Source organism: Apostichopus japonicus, chromosome 5, assembly GCF_037975245.1.
Source record: "Apostichopus japonicus isolate 1M-3 chromosome 5, ASM3797524v1, whole genome shotgun sequence".
Taxonomy (NCBI): Eukaryota; Metazoa; Echinodermata; class Holothuroidea; order Aspidochirotida; family Stichopodidae; genus Apostichopus; species Apostichopus japonicus.
In genome coordinates this window covers 8,323,462-8,339,152 of record NC_092565.1, presented here as the reverse complement: position 1 = coordinate 8,339,152, position 15,691 = coordinate 8,323,462, and the positions used below count along the sequence as shown (strand labels likewise).

Sequence of the window (15,691 nt, the reverse complement as noted above, 5' to 3'; positions counted from 1 at the left end):
CATCATCATCATCATGATCATCAAACATCATCATGATCATCATCATGATCATCATCATCATCTTCTTCATCATGATCATCATGATCATCACGATCATGATCATCATCATGATCATGATCATGATCATGATCATCATGATCATCATCAAACATCATCATCATCATCACCATCATCATCATCAAACATCATCATCATCGTCGTCGTCGTCGTCGTCGTCCTCGTCGTCGTCGTCTTCGTCATCGTCATCGTCATCATAATCGTCATCATCATCGTCGATTTTACTTGAAGGAAGATTATCGATAAAATACTGGAAAGATATATGTTTTCGTAAAACTATCGGTGCCTGTTTGATATTAGCAATATTTTTGACTAATCAAACACACACACCAGTTATAGTATCTTGTGAACCTATAACGTTTCGAGCTGTATGCCGCACACGGCGGCATGTTAGGTATTTGTCCGGATCGATTGCAGTATGGACAGCTTCTACGGAATAAAATGCATTTAATTTGACGATACTATATAAACACCAAGGACATTTAGTACATCAGTCTTAATACGTATTGACCTGTAAACTTTCAAGCAACGTTTCATCGGAGAGAACGAAAGAGATCGAGAAAGCGAGAGGAGAGGTAGAGCTGCGTGGAGAGAGCGAGAGAGCTGCCGCTTCGACTCATTTCGGCTCCAGTGATCTGATAACTATATTATAGCCTTACTTTGAAATTCCGTTGTCGACTAGATTTTGCAAACTCATTCCTAGATAGCTGTAAGTTGATTTGATTTTTAATATTTCATATCAAGTGCGGAAAGTCACGTATATCCCTGCAAGTATTATTACTGACTTTCTTATTTTTTTATATTTTTTATTGTAGCATGATCCTCACCTCGTAGGCTGGTATTTATTGAGTCAATCAGTTGGAAAATAGTTTCCACGGTTCGCTAAATCTTGTCATTTAATTAGTGCAGAAGCTGGAATTTATCTTTTAGCTGAAGTCCGAGACTGACTGCAGAACTACAGTGAATATATATATAGTATCTGGAAAGAATTGGAGAAAAAGTCGTTGAAAGGTCACATGCAGAAGTTAATCACATTTCTTTTGTTACGGATTTATTCCTTAAAATGTCTTCTTACGACCGTTTTAATCCCTTAACCACCTGGCAGCCAATGCAGGGAGAACATTTTCCTAACATGACGAGTATAGTCAACATATCACACACAGAAGACGATACGGAACTTTACAAATTTGCTGCTGTGCCGTTGGTTGCGTTGATCTTGTGGACATTTATAGGGAATTCGTTTGTCTTGATAGCTGTTTACAGAGAGAAGAACTTAAAATCTATGGCAAATTATGTCATTGCTAGTCTTGCTACAGCAGATCTGTTGCTGGCGATTATAGTGATGCCGCTTAGTCTCTATTACTTGGTAAGTAACAGAGTTTTGTGTTTTTAAATTAGCATTAAAGCTTAATGCCGATGTAGTATACGGTATACATTGTCCTTGTGTTTTATTGTTTCAAGCCTTCGTGTTAATTTGCTGAATTGATTGTCATCGTGCAGATTGCATTGTCTGATATAAAACGATATTAAACTGTTCCCATATATAGTACATTGTGTGATATCACGTGACGACCCTTGTCTTTATACTGTTTCCATATATAGTACATTGTGTGATATCACGTGACGACCCTTGTCTTTATACTGTTCCCATATATAATACATTGTGTGGTATCACTTGATGACCCTTGTCTTTAAACTGTTCCCATATATAGTACATTGTGTGATATCACGTGACGACCCTTGTCTTTATACTGTTCCCATATATAGTACATTGTGTGATATCACGTGATGACCCTTGTCTTTATACTGTTTCCATATATAGTACATTGTGTGATATCACGTGATGATCCTTGTCTTTATACTGTTCCCATATATAATACATTGTGTGGTATCACGTGATGACCCTTGTCTTTAAACTGTTCCCATATATAGTACATTGTGTGATATCACGTGACGACCCTTGTCTTTATACTGTTCCCATATATAATACATTGTGTGGTATCACGTGATGACCCTTGTCTTTAAACTGTTCCCATATATAGTACATTGTGTGATATCACGTGACGACCCTTGTCTTTATACTGTTCCCATATATAGTACATTGTGTGATATCACGTGATGACCCTTGTCTTTATACTGTTTCCATATATAGTACATTGTGTGATATCACGTGATGATCCTTGTCTTTATACTGTTCCCATATATAATACATTGTGTGATATCACGTGATGATCCTTGTCTTTATACTGTTCCCATATATAATACATTGTGTGATATCACGTGATGATCCTTGTCTTTATACTGTTTCCATATATAGTACATTGCGCGATATGACTTGATGACCCTTGTCTTTATACTGTTCCTATTTATAGTACATTGCGCGATATGACGTGATGACCCTTGTCTTTATACTGTTTCCATATATAGTACATTGTGTGCTATCACGTGATGACCCTTGTCTCATACTGTTTCCATGTATTGTGTGGTATCACGTGATGACCCTTGTCTTTATACTGTTCCCATATATAGTACATTGTGTGATATCACATGATGACCCTTGTATTCATACTGTTCCCCTATATAATACATTGTGTGATATCGCATGATGACCTGCATGTGTCCCTTCGCTATCCTCATACAGCGTCCACTGTTTGATATCACACTTTGACCTTATTCAAATACTTTGACCCTTTTATATTATAATTTCCTCATTGACATTGAGATCACATTACCAACATATTTCTACCATTACCTCTTTGGGCAGGTGATATATAAAAGAAATTTAAATTTGTTTACTATCTTACCAAGAAGTCAATGCTTGTATTAGGCTCATCAAAATCGTTTTATTTCGTAATATCTTACAATAATTGCAAATAGCAGATATTCCGGGTCGGAGTTTTCTCAGTTCATCTGTTCTAACCACTTTTGAACATAGTTTGGAAGACAAGCGTACTTTCTCTTAGAGTGAATGATGATCATTACAACAAATTCACGCTCATGGTATGTCAAGATGTCACTCAGCAAGAGGCATTCCATTTGAAGGGTGGAGAGGATGATATTTGAGAAAAAGTGATGCAGAGGGACGGATGTACAGTAACCACAGTTCTTAAAACTGATTTAGTAGCAAATAGAAATGTCACACAATTTCGGTTCATACCTAAATTGTTTGAATAGAAATCCAAAGGATTAGGCCTCATCTGGAGTATGCTGTGCAGGCTTGGAACCCTTACTTTGCTAAGGATAAGGAAGTACTTGAAAAAGTCCAGAGGAGGGCTACTAGGATGATTAGTTCCTTAAAGAGGGTTCCTTATTATAGGCGGTTACAACTGTTGAATCTCACCACACTGGAGCTTAGGAGGTTACGTGGGGACTTGATCCAGGTTTTCAAGATTGTGTATGGTTTCGACAATTTATCCTTTACCGACTTTTTCTTGTTTGCAAACAGTAGTTGTACTAGAGGTCATTGTCTTAAACTCCAAAAGTCGCATAGTAGGATTAATATTCGGCATAACTTTTTTTCTAATAGGGTTGTGAATGAGTGGAATAGTTTGCCTGAGAAAGTTGTACTTGCAAGTAGTGTGAATGGGTTTAAGAATGCTTTGGACAAGTACTTTAAGCATTGTAATCGGGTCTGAGTGTCTGTGTCTTCAGTTTTTTTTTCTCTCTCTATAGGGTCCTTGATGGGGACTTAAGTGTCCCTCCTGATCCTTTTTTTCTACTAAACTAAACTAAACTAGGATTTCATGTATTGTTTCTATTAAACGATAATTTAATAATGGTTCTATAAATGATACTGTGTCCGATGATATAGCTAGTATATTGTACGAGTTTAAGATTAGACTCTGATTCCATTCGTTTCTGACAATTGTTTTGAACACGAGTGTTTTCGATGTACATTACTTTGACACGGCAGTATTATTGTTCCATGTTTCCATGTAAAGGTATCAACCTTCTTGGCCAGGATGTGTGCCTTGTCACATGTGTCCATGTAAAGGGCTGTTGATACATCAACGCTCTTGGCTAGGATGTGTGCCTTGTCACATGTGTCCATGTAAAGGTCTGTTGATACTTCAACGTTCTGGGCTAGGATGTGTGCCTTGTCACATGTGTCCATGTAAAGGGCTGTTGATGCATTAACCATCTGGGCTAGGATGTGTGTCTTGTCACACGTGTCCATGTAAAGGGCTGTTGATGCATTAACCTTCTGGGCTAGGATGTGTGTCTTGTCACATGTGTCCATGTAAAGGGATGTTCATACATCAACCTTCTGGGGTAGGATATGTGCCTTGTCACATGTGTTCATGTAAAGGGCTGGAGGTGCATCGACGTTCTTGGCCAGGTCAAAATAATTGTCGGAGTTGTGATCCGTAGCAACGTTTAGCAACTTTAATGAAGTCTGTATGTGCAACTGTCAATGTTACCAGATAACATCAATAAGTTCAATATTCATGAGCAGATGTGCTCATAAAACGTCAATGATGTAAGACTTGTGTCGTTTCTTGCACCTGCTTATCTGCTCTGTACTTTCGTTTAACAAGTTGTCAATGTCAATTTATATATATTACCCAATGATACTCAAATTTGAGTATATACTGGCTGTTCGTGTGATCATTGAATATTCAAAATGACATTTTCACATTATATGTGCTGTCAGAGTATATGTTTCAGTCACGCGGCAGTACACACCTCCCTATTGACAAATCTGTTTGCGGTATAGCGATTGCAAACACGAATACAACTGTCATTTTTCGATTTTTCGTAACACGAGCCATTGCTAAAAATGAAGACGAAAAATCTACCCTCTGTTCATATGAACAAATACTGAATAGAAAAAAGTCAGTTTGTATACAGCACACGTAGTACCCTTTGCTTTCACAGTTGTTTTGCATACACTGTTTAAATGGCACACTGAGAGGAGTGTCATTAACATGTTTGCTGATGGCGAGGTGAAAGCGAGAACTTGAAATATCATGGTCAGTTTCTTCCCCGAGTTCCTTTCGCAGCGTGGTATCATTACACTGATTCACAGGATCATGGTCAAATCACATGTATTCGTCGTAGGCTGCGGAAGACGTTGACACTTCTTTGGCCGTGATGGCTTCTAAGTGTTGCATCTTCCGAATTTATCTGACACACAAGTTATTTCATAGGTAATACAATTTCGGAATTAAAATAACTTCGATTAAACAGTGCGAATATAGATATTGTCTGACGCCGGGATTTGGCTAAAGCTGACACCTAAACGAGCATCCAGGAGGGTGGAGCTACAACAGAGTGGAGCCTGAACAGAGTGGAGCTACGACAGAGTGGAGCGAAAACAGAGTAGAACTGGAACAGAGTGGAGCTTCGGCAGAGTGGAGCTAAAACAGAGTGAAGCTACGGCAGAGTGGAGCTACGACAGAGTGGAGCTAGAACAGAGTAGAGCTAGAATTACATAGTGGAGCTACAACAGAGTGGAGCTACACCAGAGTGAAGCTACAACAGAGTGGAGCAAGAACAGAGTAGAACTGGACCAGAGTGGAGCTTCGGCAGAGTGGAACTAAATCAGAGTGAAGCTACGGCAGAGTGGAGCTACGACAGAGTGGAGCTAGAACAGAGTAGAGCTAACACAGCGTGGAGCTACAACAGAGTGGAGCTACAAACAGAGTGGAGCTACGACAGAGTTGAGCTTAAACAGAGTAGAACTGGACCAGAGTGGAGCTTCGACAGAGTGGAGCTAGAACAGAGTGGAGCTACGGCAGAGTGGAGCTACGACAGGGTTGAGCTACGACAGAGTAGAGCTAGAACAGAGTAGAACTGGACCAAAGTGGAGCTAGAAGAGACTGGAGCTGGAACAGAGTGGAGCTACGACAGAGTCGAGCTAGAACAGAGTGGAGGTAGCTACAACAGAACGTGTATTTCATCAATCAACGTTCAGCTCCAAATCATAATCGTAATGTTAGTCACAACTGTGCGGTCCATTAATTCGCATTGAAGTCCCCTTCATTGTCATTAGAGCATATAATGAAAAAATGTTGACTTTTTATCTCAAATTTGGACTATTTATCTAAACAAAATATGACTTTTTATCTAAAAATGTTGACTTCAAAATCACAATTTTTATCTCAAAAATTGAACTTTTGACCTCATAAAGTCAAAATTTCCTATGTCCCTTTTAAGCCACTGTAGGCAGCGATCTGCCCTTACACCTACATGTCCACCCTACCTGTTAAATACTCAATATCTACTATATATGCCCGTATTACTGCCTTATTTGAAAAACAATAAATATTATGAATTACTTACAGAGCTACTTAAAAGTAAACATAATAACGTTACACATGCTGTTGCTGTTGTGCTGTTGTATGGTATTATTCTCACCATCCACACAATTACACAAAGGCTGTTCATATTTGGTATCGTTGTGGTATTATTAATTGTGGTATAGAGTGTTTCCGGACTAGTACATGGTACGGCCATACCGATATCTCGACTATGTACCAGCACCACCCCCACCCCTAACCGCTCCCCTTGCCGACCATAAAACCGCATTCAATTTAACCGCGCCAGAGCATCAGTGCTTGAAACGTAATTGGGATGTCTTTTACTGTTGTAGGTATATTTCATGTTAATATAATAAGTTATAATCAAAGATTGGCTTCAATTCCTTACACTGTCGTTGTACTGCATCAAATACTATAGATGATGGGCGAGTTGACCCTACTTACACTATAGTATTGCCGATGCTAGTTATATTAAACCAATTGCTATAGATTGCAGCTGAGTTGTCCTAATGGTCTGACATAAAATTAGCAGAATATGTCGCCCATAATTATCAAATTTAAAGGTCCCAATCGATGCCCTTTCATATCATAAGAGTACTGATACTATCCCAATGTGTATGTGGTCTCTTTTGTAATTTTGGGAAACGGTTTTTGTTGTCACCCTAGCTGCTCAACATTCTGCAGTCTATTGTAGTTTCACCTGGTTTGGTAATATATTCAAGACGTAATAATCTTCAAAACACTCCAAACTCTCCGGGGAATCTAATCAATATTAATTTGACAAGTATACGCTTTATGGTGAAAATAATATTCGATTTTTGCAACCTCATTCGGATGCGATTGTGCGAGCGTTTTGATGAAACATCTGCTGAATACACGAATAAAACTTGTAGCTATGGCCCATACTCAATTCTAGTTGTGTATGAAATAATATATTAAAATGTTAACGTGTACATCAGCTTCTAACGAAAGGGACGCCGTATAATAAACTTGACATTATGACTAACTATGGAGATTCTCATCACTTTTCATAATAATAATACGCCTACTTGAGATACATGACAAACTTTATTTTTGTCACAAAGCCGGACAAAATCTTTCATTAGAAAATCCTAATCAAACATTACAATTCATATATCAATATATATATATGCTAATTAATTCCCCACAAATGAAAAGCATTATATGCGTGACCTGCTATCATAATAACCATCGCTTACATTGTTCTAGTAAGTTTTGTACTTCTGTGTCAAAACATTACGTAATAGTTAATCTTTAATGAGTTAGAAGAAAATATTCATTGTATAAATTAGTCTGTGTAAGAATGCTACTGTACCTTTTCTACATACAGCTTTGATAATTAATACGTGTATGTATGCCGCGTGTAAGAATGTTATTCTGGATTCGGACTCAGCTCTTACTCTGAGGTTATTAGACTCGACTGGGCTGGGACTCGGAAGTAGAGAACTCTAAATTTTGCTCTGGCTTCAGCATCTCATAAGTGCAGCTAAGAAATTCCACACGAGGTATAAGAGGAGAGTATAATATATTACATCAAATTAGCGTTGTGAACAAATCTTGCTCGCTTCCCTCCCCTATGGTTCTTGCAATTTGTCCCAAGAACTATATAAACTGTATGACACCCACTGACCGTCCTAGTTCCAATCTTCTCAAACGAAAGACATATTTCTATTTCTGTAAGCATGATTTCATTATTTAACATCTGTGAATTGTTACCGTATTTTCGCTGAATATCGCAAACAGAACAAAGTTGTATGGATTCGTGAATGGTAGTTACTGTACGACCAATATAATACATATAAAGCGCTGAAGATATATATATATATTTGTATATATATATATATTTGTATATATATATATTTATATATATATATATATATATATATATATATATATATATTTAATTAGCTGAGACTACTGAGTCCCTTTCAATTATGTTACGATATGCTACTATTAATTATATCTCTCCTGGAGACTTGGTTAATTGATCTTATTATCGATAACAAGCACCTTGAACTCCACCAATATGATAATGCAGAGATGACATTCGATCTGTTTGCTACTGCTTGTTTCAGATATTAAATTAAACCCGTTTGTAGAATTACTTTCACGGTGAGGCTGTGATTGATGTCAACATTTGAGCTGTGAGATATTTCGCACTTTGTTAACGTAGGGCTATATTAATATTTTGCACTCTCCTTATTGATCAGAACGGAAAGCTGTTAGCCGTCTTCGTAATAGGCTTTGTTTGGTTAATGGTAAAATTTAGCTTTTAAACCCGATGAAGTTCCAAGTAGCTAAGATATTGGTTGAGTTGGATCGGAACATATTACTAAACGCACGTGCATTGATTTCTCTGGCTCAGTAGATTGGGCCATACATTGTCGCAGTTGTCACACAGAACGAGTGCGATTTATTTTGCTTCATAACTATGGACATTCTTTGGAAGGCATTTCAAAGTTTTGCGTATACAACTGAAGCCGAACAATCCATCGCACGTCATTACCACCCCTCCCCCCTACCTGACCCCTACATGTAAGCATGTTATCACACACGGGTATCCGTTTATGATAACACGAGCCTACCATGTAAGTATGTTATCACACACGAGTATCCGTATATGATTACACGAGCCTACCATGTATGTTATCACACACGGGTATCCGTTTATGATTACACGAGCCTAACATGTATGTTATCACACACGGGTTTTCGTTTATGATTACACGAGCCTATACCATGTAAGCATGTTATCACACACGGGTGTCCATATATGATTACACGAGCCTACCATGTATGTTATCACACACGGGTATCCGTATATGATTACACGAGCCTACCATGTAAGTAGGTTATCACACACGGGTGTCCGTTTATGATTACATGAGCCTACCATGGAAGTTTGTTATCACACACGGGTGTCCGTTTATGATTACACGAGCCTACCATGTATGTTATCACACACGGGTATCCGTTAATGATTACACGAGCCTACCATGTTAGTAGGTTATCACACACGGGTATCCGTTTATGATTACACGAGCCTATATCATGTAAGCATGTGACTACTCATGGGTATCTGTTTATGATTACACGAGCCTACCATGTATGTATGTTATCACACACGGGTATCCGTATATGATTACACGCGCCTACCATGTATGTTATCACACACGGGTATTCGTTTATGATTACACGAGCCTATACCATGTAAGCATGTTATCACACACGGGTGTCCATATATGATTACACGAGCCTACCATGTATGTTATCACACACGGGTATCCGTATATGATTACACGAGCCTACCATGTAAGTAGGTTATCACACACGGGTGTCCGTTTATGATTACATGAGCCTACCATGGAAGTTTGTTATCACACACGGGTGTCCGTTTATGATTACACGAGCCTACCATGTATGTTATCACACACGGGTATCCGTTAATGATTACACGAGCCTACCATGTTAGTAGGTTATCACACACGGGTATCCGTTTATGATTACACGAGCCTATATCATGTAAGCATGTGACTACTCATGGGTATCTGTTTATGATTACACGAGCCTACCATGTATGTATGTTATCACACACGGGTATCCGTATATGATTACACGCGCCTACCATGTATGTTATCACACACGGGTATTCGTTTATGATTACACGAGCCTACCATGGAAGTATGTTATCACACACGGGTATCCGTTTATGATTACACGAGCCTACCATGTAAGTAGGTTATCACACACGGGTATCCGTTTATGATTACACGAGCCTACCATGTAAGTAGGTTATCACACACGGGTATCCGTTTATGATTACACGAGCCTACCATGTAAGTATGTTATCACACACGGGTATCCGTATATGATTACACGAGCCTACCATATATGTTAACACACACGGGTATTCGTTTATGATTACACGAGCCTACCATGGAAGTATGTTATCACACACGGGTATCCGTTTATGATTACACGAGCCTACCATGTAAGTAGGTTATCACACACGGGTATCCGTCTATGATTACACGAGCCTACCATGTAAGTTTGTTATCACACACGGGTATCCGTCTATGATTACACGAGCCTACCATGTAAGTATATGTTATCACACACAGGTATCCGTATATGATTACACGAGCCTACCATGTAAGTAGGTTATCACCCTCGGGTATTCGTATATGATTACACGAGCCTATACCATGTAAGCATGTGATTACTCATGGGTATTCGTTTGTGATAATTCTTACATACGGAGCCTGTCCTGTTCGCATGTATGTTATCATATAGGCCTATGTGTAACATCTATGTACGGTGATTGCACTCACATTCGATACAAAAATAACTGGCCGAGATATAATATTTATTTTCTTCTGATTTCTCCCGTTTTCTTTGAAAGTTTGCTCTTGCCGATAGTCGCAAACGTCTCGGTAGTTATTAACCTAAAAAAAGTTTGTCACTTGTATTTTAATGTGTAATGAAATTAAACTGCTCTTTGAACGACTAAAATAGGGCACTTGTTCAGCCCTGGTTGACTTTTAATTTCATCATGTAAAGATTAGACAAACAGTTCTTTTTTTTTTCCCCTTTCGTTTTCGTATGTGTCGGGATACGTTAGTAAATAGGTCATCTTGTCTTTGTTTCTGATGGTATGGACTTCGTTTTAATATACGAAACAATAATAATTTCGAAACGCTCTTTAAATAAAGAAGAGTTGGTTTAAATAATTTCGGGTCACGTGATTATTTTCCTGATTGTATATATGTATGTATATATATATATATTCATATATATATATACATATACATATATATAATTACAGTAAATCTGTCTACCCAACCCCGTTTGTCCCGTGACAAATGTAATAAAAGACTGAAAATCTAGCTGGTATATTACCTATCTGCCATGTTGATATATTCCATCATGCACAGGTTAACCTTATATAATATAAAATATTACAAGGTTCCGCAGACCGCATTACTAAGGTTTTTGAAATCTTTTCGCGGCTGCAGACTTTCGCTCGAGTGCCGCATTTTGCCCACATTTGCTTTACATGTTAAAGAATCAATGAGAAACCAATCTTCTGAATGTGTTTGATAGACAATACATATATAAGAGCGATGCTAATTATTGTTTGGATCCCCGCTAATTTGGGACTGTATTGTTTTAGTAACCGTGCCCATTAAAGCTATGTTAAAAATTGCGATGCTTTATGTCATAAACTAACATCAAAACAATAAATCATGGTTTATGAACTGCATGTTTGCGTCACAGCAGTTACTTCGTTGAGGGATCTACCTTACCCTCTCTTTTAGACCCACCACCCAATCTCAAATAGTGAGCTGATATGCTCTTAATATCTCTGTTCAAACATATTAGGGAAATCATGTGTTGTACTGAAATGTTTCTGTCTTCATCTGACAAATTTAGAGGAAAGTAAAAGGAAGTATGACGTCATGACTTTCGTTCACGCTCTGCCAGCAATAAGACTGTGAGGCTAATTTCATTCCCGAACGACTTTGCAAATCCAAGATACGAAGCTCTCCGGACCTGAATATCGCTCGTACACTAGCGACGTATATAATACCGGTATAGTTTCATATTACGATCCAATGTATCTATATATGTGGTCTGTGTTGAATTGTTCGTGCGAACCCATATAATGAATGTATCAATAGATATCGGTTCATCTCAAATGTCAACGTCACAAATGTATTGAAGAAAATCATGAATGGAAAAAATGCGCATCACGATTATCTTATCAGGAGAACGTCCGGAGTCTGCAGGACGGCAACTTCATATATGGCTCTTCTGAAAAGTTTTGAAAGAAGTTGTTGAATGTTGGAACATGATATGATTTAAACATTTAGAGAAATTAACTACAACATCCGTCTGAACTTTTAGTTTGATTCTGGAGAGCAAAGCTCAGCGGTTTTTGTTTCAATAAATTTTGTCAAAGATTTGCCATTTACGTCAGAAGATTGACTTGTAAATTAAATTTTTACATTATAAATGAATTTACAGTATATAGTAAGTATATAATTATGTTGTTTAAGGTCTTACATTTGTAAACCCGTGAGCCCAAATTGTGTCTGAAGAACGAAAGGTTCAAAATGGAAATGCAATTAGTTAATAACTTCCTCATTAATATTCATGAGTTCAGACAATTCTAATTTTACTAAGAGTGTTGGTAAGGATGTCTGTATACCAAATGCAAAATGTACTTGAAGGTTTCACTTTCAAATATTTTCACTGTACTGATACACTAGTCTTATGTGACCCCGTGATGCTGGCGTTGTGTCAGCATGGACGTAACCAGGGGGGAGGGGGTAGCAATGGGAGCGATCGCTCCCACCCCCCTTGAGTACCCCCAAAAATAACTAAAGGCAGGAAATATCATTTAAGCCCTCTTTTCAGGTTGAAGGAAGCTAAGCGACCCTTCTCAATCTATCCCCTTGTGAAAGTTCGTCTGCTACGTAATACAAATCTCTTATTATTATTATTTATTTCCTGCAACGTGGAAGGCATTTTGGGCAAAAAGTTTCTTTTGTACATCATGGCGTGTAATAATGCTCCCCTTGTGAGAAGTTCTTCTTTAAAATTCTGCTCCCCCCTCCCCTTTCAAATTTCCAGCTACGTTCCTGTGTGTCAGTATATTGATTCTCTTGAAAAGCGAATAGATACTAAATAGCTTCACATTTCAATCGTTTGTCTGAGAAGATTCAAAGTTGTTGTGCCTGATATAGCGTGCATATGCAACAATCTAATTAACCAAATATGTAAACAATTAATCGCCAAAATTATATATAGAGCATGTGACAATATAAATTTGGATAACACCTACATATGGATATGCTAACAGTGTGACGATGTGGGGTCATTGCTATAAAAAAACCCAGCGATATCGTCAATTTTGCACACATTTACACAACACAGAGTTTCTTTAGAATCGTTACTGTATATGCCAGTCTTTAACCGTAGTTACAGTGTACCTTGTAATTTACATTGTTTTCAACCTTTTTACCGCCATTAAAGAATACCAGTCATCAAATAAACCACACTCGTCAAATTCCAACTATTTCCAGTATGTTACAGTTCACCTTCAGACTTCGTTCAACATGTAATTATAATTTAGGGGAACGGTGGTAAAATCATGATACGCGAGTTTGTGTCATTGAGCTAGGGTTGACATGTTTGACCCATTTAGCTCTTTCAAGTTCAGAGAAAACTTCGTCTATTACCAATCTATGACGTCACAACAATGTATCTACTGCTTCAAATTTCGGGACTTGGGATAATTTTCAAATGTCTTTTCTCTCTCAAAGTCTATAAATTAGGTCAAGTTTGGCTGAGTGGTGCTTTCAATTTTCTGATCATTATCTGCGATAAATAAGGAAAACGTTAACGCATATATAACGATGCACGCGCACGGCATGATTGCTATACAAATACCGAATGTATTTAAAAACGTTTCATCCTCTTCAAACAATTGAACATTTTATGAACTATTTTTTTTTTTTTTTTTTTGCAGATCCGACAGAAATGGGGACTCGGGCTCTTCCTTTGTGTTGCGCATTTATCTCTTGACGTCATGCTCTGTACAGCTTCCATTATTCACTTATGCGCGATCGCAGTTAACAGATACTTAGCTGTTACATTTCCATTACTTTACTCCAGAGAGCGAGTCAATTCGCGGTCTAGAATTCTTGGGACGATAATACCAGTTTGGGCGGTCGCCATCGCTGTTAGTCTGCCGCTCGCAGTGCAGGGTATTATCCATCCTGAATATAACTTAACAGACGATGGCAGCCAATGTGGTTTCTTCGATAGGACTTTCATCGTGTATTCCTCCATGTGTTCGTTTTACGTGCCTCTAACTGTAATGATCATTGTCGATTTCCGAGCAGTTCGTAAACTTCACAAACGCAAATCTCATTTAGAAATGACAAATTCTGTTTCGAGAACTAACGGAATACAAGCCAGTAGTGAAGGTGTTGGAGAAGATGAGAGTCCATCGAAGGTTCGGACAAAGTCCGGTATGTTGGCGATGAAAATCACCTTCCGAACTGATCATAGTTATGGTGGCAGGTCTGGATACGGAAGTACGACAGTAGAGGCCGTCAAGCCATCCAAACAAACTCGACGGAACTTCCACTCAAACAAACGGGAAAGGCGGGCTGCCAAAACACTGGTGGTTGTGTTTGTGTGTTTCATTGTGCTCTGGTTACCGTTCTTCGTGATGCATCTGATCAACGGGTTCTGCCCCAATTGCAACATACCCGATAACGTATTTTTTGTCTTAACCTGGTTAGGTTATGCATCCTCCGCAGTAAATCCATGCATATACACATGTTTCAACAGAGATTTTCGAAGAGCGTTTGTAACGATAGTGTTATGCAGATCCAACTTACATCGTAAAAAATCCGTTCGATTCACGGAAACCAGTACAGTATCGCCATTTCGGGCAAGCTTTAAACATAGAGTCTGACTGACGATTTAATTATATAACATATCTCAGGAATCATGTGCTCCAGACCAAATGAGTTGGTTATCATATGCAGAGTTAATATATTGTGCGATCGAATGCTATAAGTGTGCTTTTTAAAGCTGAACAGGGCATTCTTAGACATTGCAAAATAATGGGATGGTGTAGAGGTTTTTATTTTTTAATGTTATGTAATGCCAAGTTTGCCGTATAAAAATGTGGCAAAGTTCACATTGTGACGTCGTCATTGGAATACTAATTTCAGCTTATCTATAGTACAAACTGGTACAATGTGTATTACTATTAGTAGATACCAGAATATACCATAAAAGTGTATACTAATGTGTGCATTGTACAAACAGATAACTTTTATGTCCTGTACGTTCTCTTTCATGTCCGACTGTGTCGTTTTAACGGAAATCGGGAACTCGCTAATATAACAGTTGTGTTATCAATAAAGAAAGTATAAGAAACTAAAGGCAAGGGCGACTCCCCCACAAATATCAATCAATCGAAAACAGGGTGCGCTATTTCCCAATTGGCTGGAAAGACACAGGAATTTGTAATCATTTCTGGAATGGCTATACTGTTACTGTGCCCGCATTAGTCAATTAATCGACTTTATACAGGAATGCAACAGTTAAATGCAGTTATATGTGTGTATAAGTATTAGTAAAGATACCTGTTTGCAAATCGATTGCATATTCGCATGTGTAAGTTAGATATACAAGTAATGAAGACCATTCAAACAATGGCCGATAGACCAAAGCCAAAAATTCGTGGTCAGCGAAAACGTTCGGAGACAATACGAAAGGTTTAATCCAAAAGACAACCTGCACGTAGAAGATCTGTGTGTATGTCG

General features: G+C 38.2%; 1 protein-coding gene across 2 annotated transcripts; it reads left to right on the top strand.

The window, feature by feature from the left end:
• The first annotated feature begins 394 nt into the window (after positions 1 to 394).
• LOC139968192 (5-hydroxytryptamine receptor 1F-like) lies at positions 395 to 15,183 on the top strand. Of its 2 annotated transcripts, XM_071972585.1 has the most exons (3): positions 395 to 766; positions 1,163 to 1,423; positions 13,876 to 15,183. In XM_071972585.1, the coding sequence occupies exons 2-3, from the start codon at positions 1,166 to 1,168 to the stop codon at positions 14,830 to 14,832; spliced, it is 1,215 nt and encodes a 404-aa protein (XP_071828686.1). In that variant the 5' UTR covers positions 395 to 766; positions 1,163 to 1,165; the 3' UTR covers positions 14,833 to 15,183. The 2 variants fall into 2 exon arrangements, with proteins under 2 accessions (XP_071828686.1, XP_071828685.1); XM_071972584.1 differs by having other exon boundaries at positions 395 to 1,423.
• Positions 15,184 to 15,691: the final 508 nt, after the last annotated feature.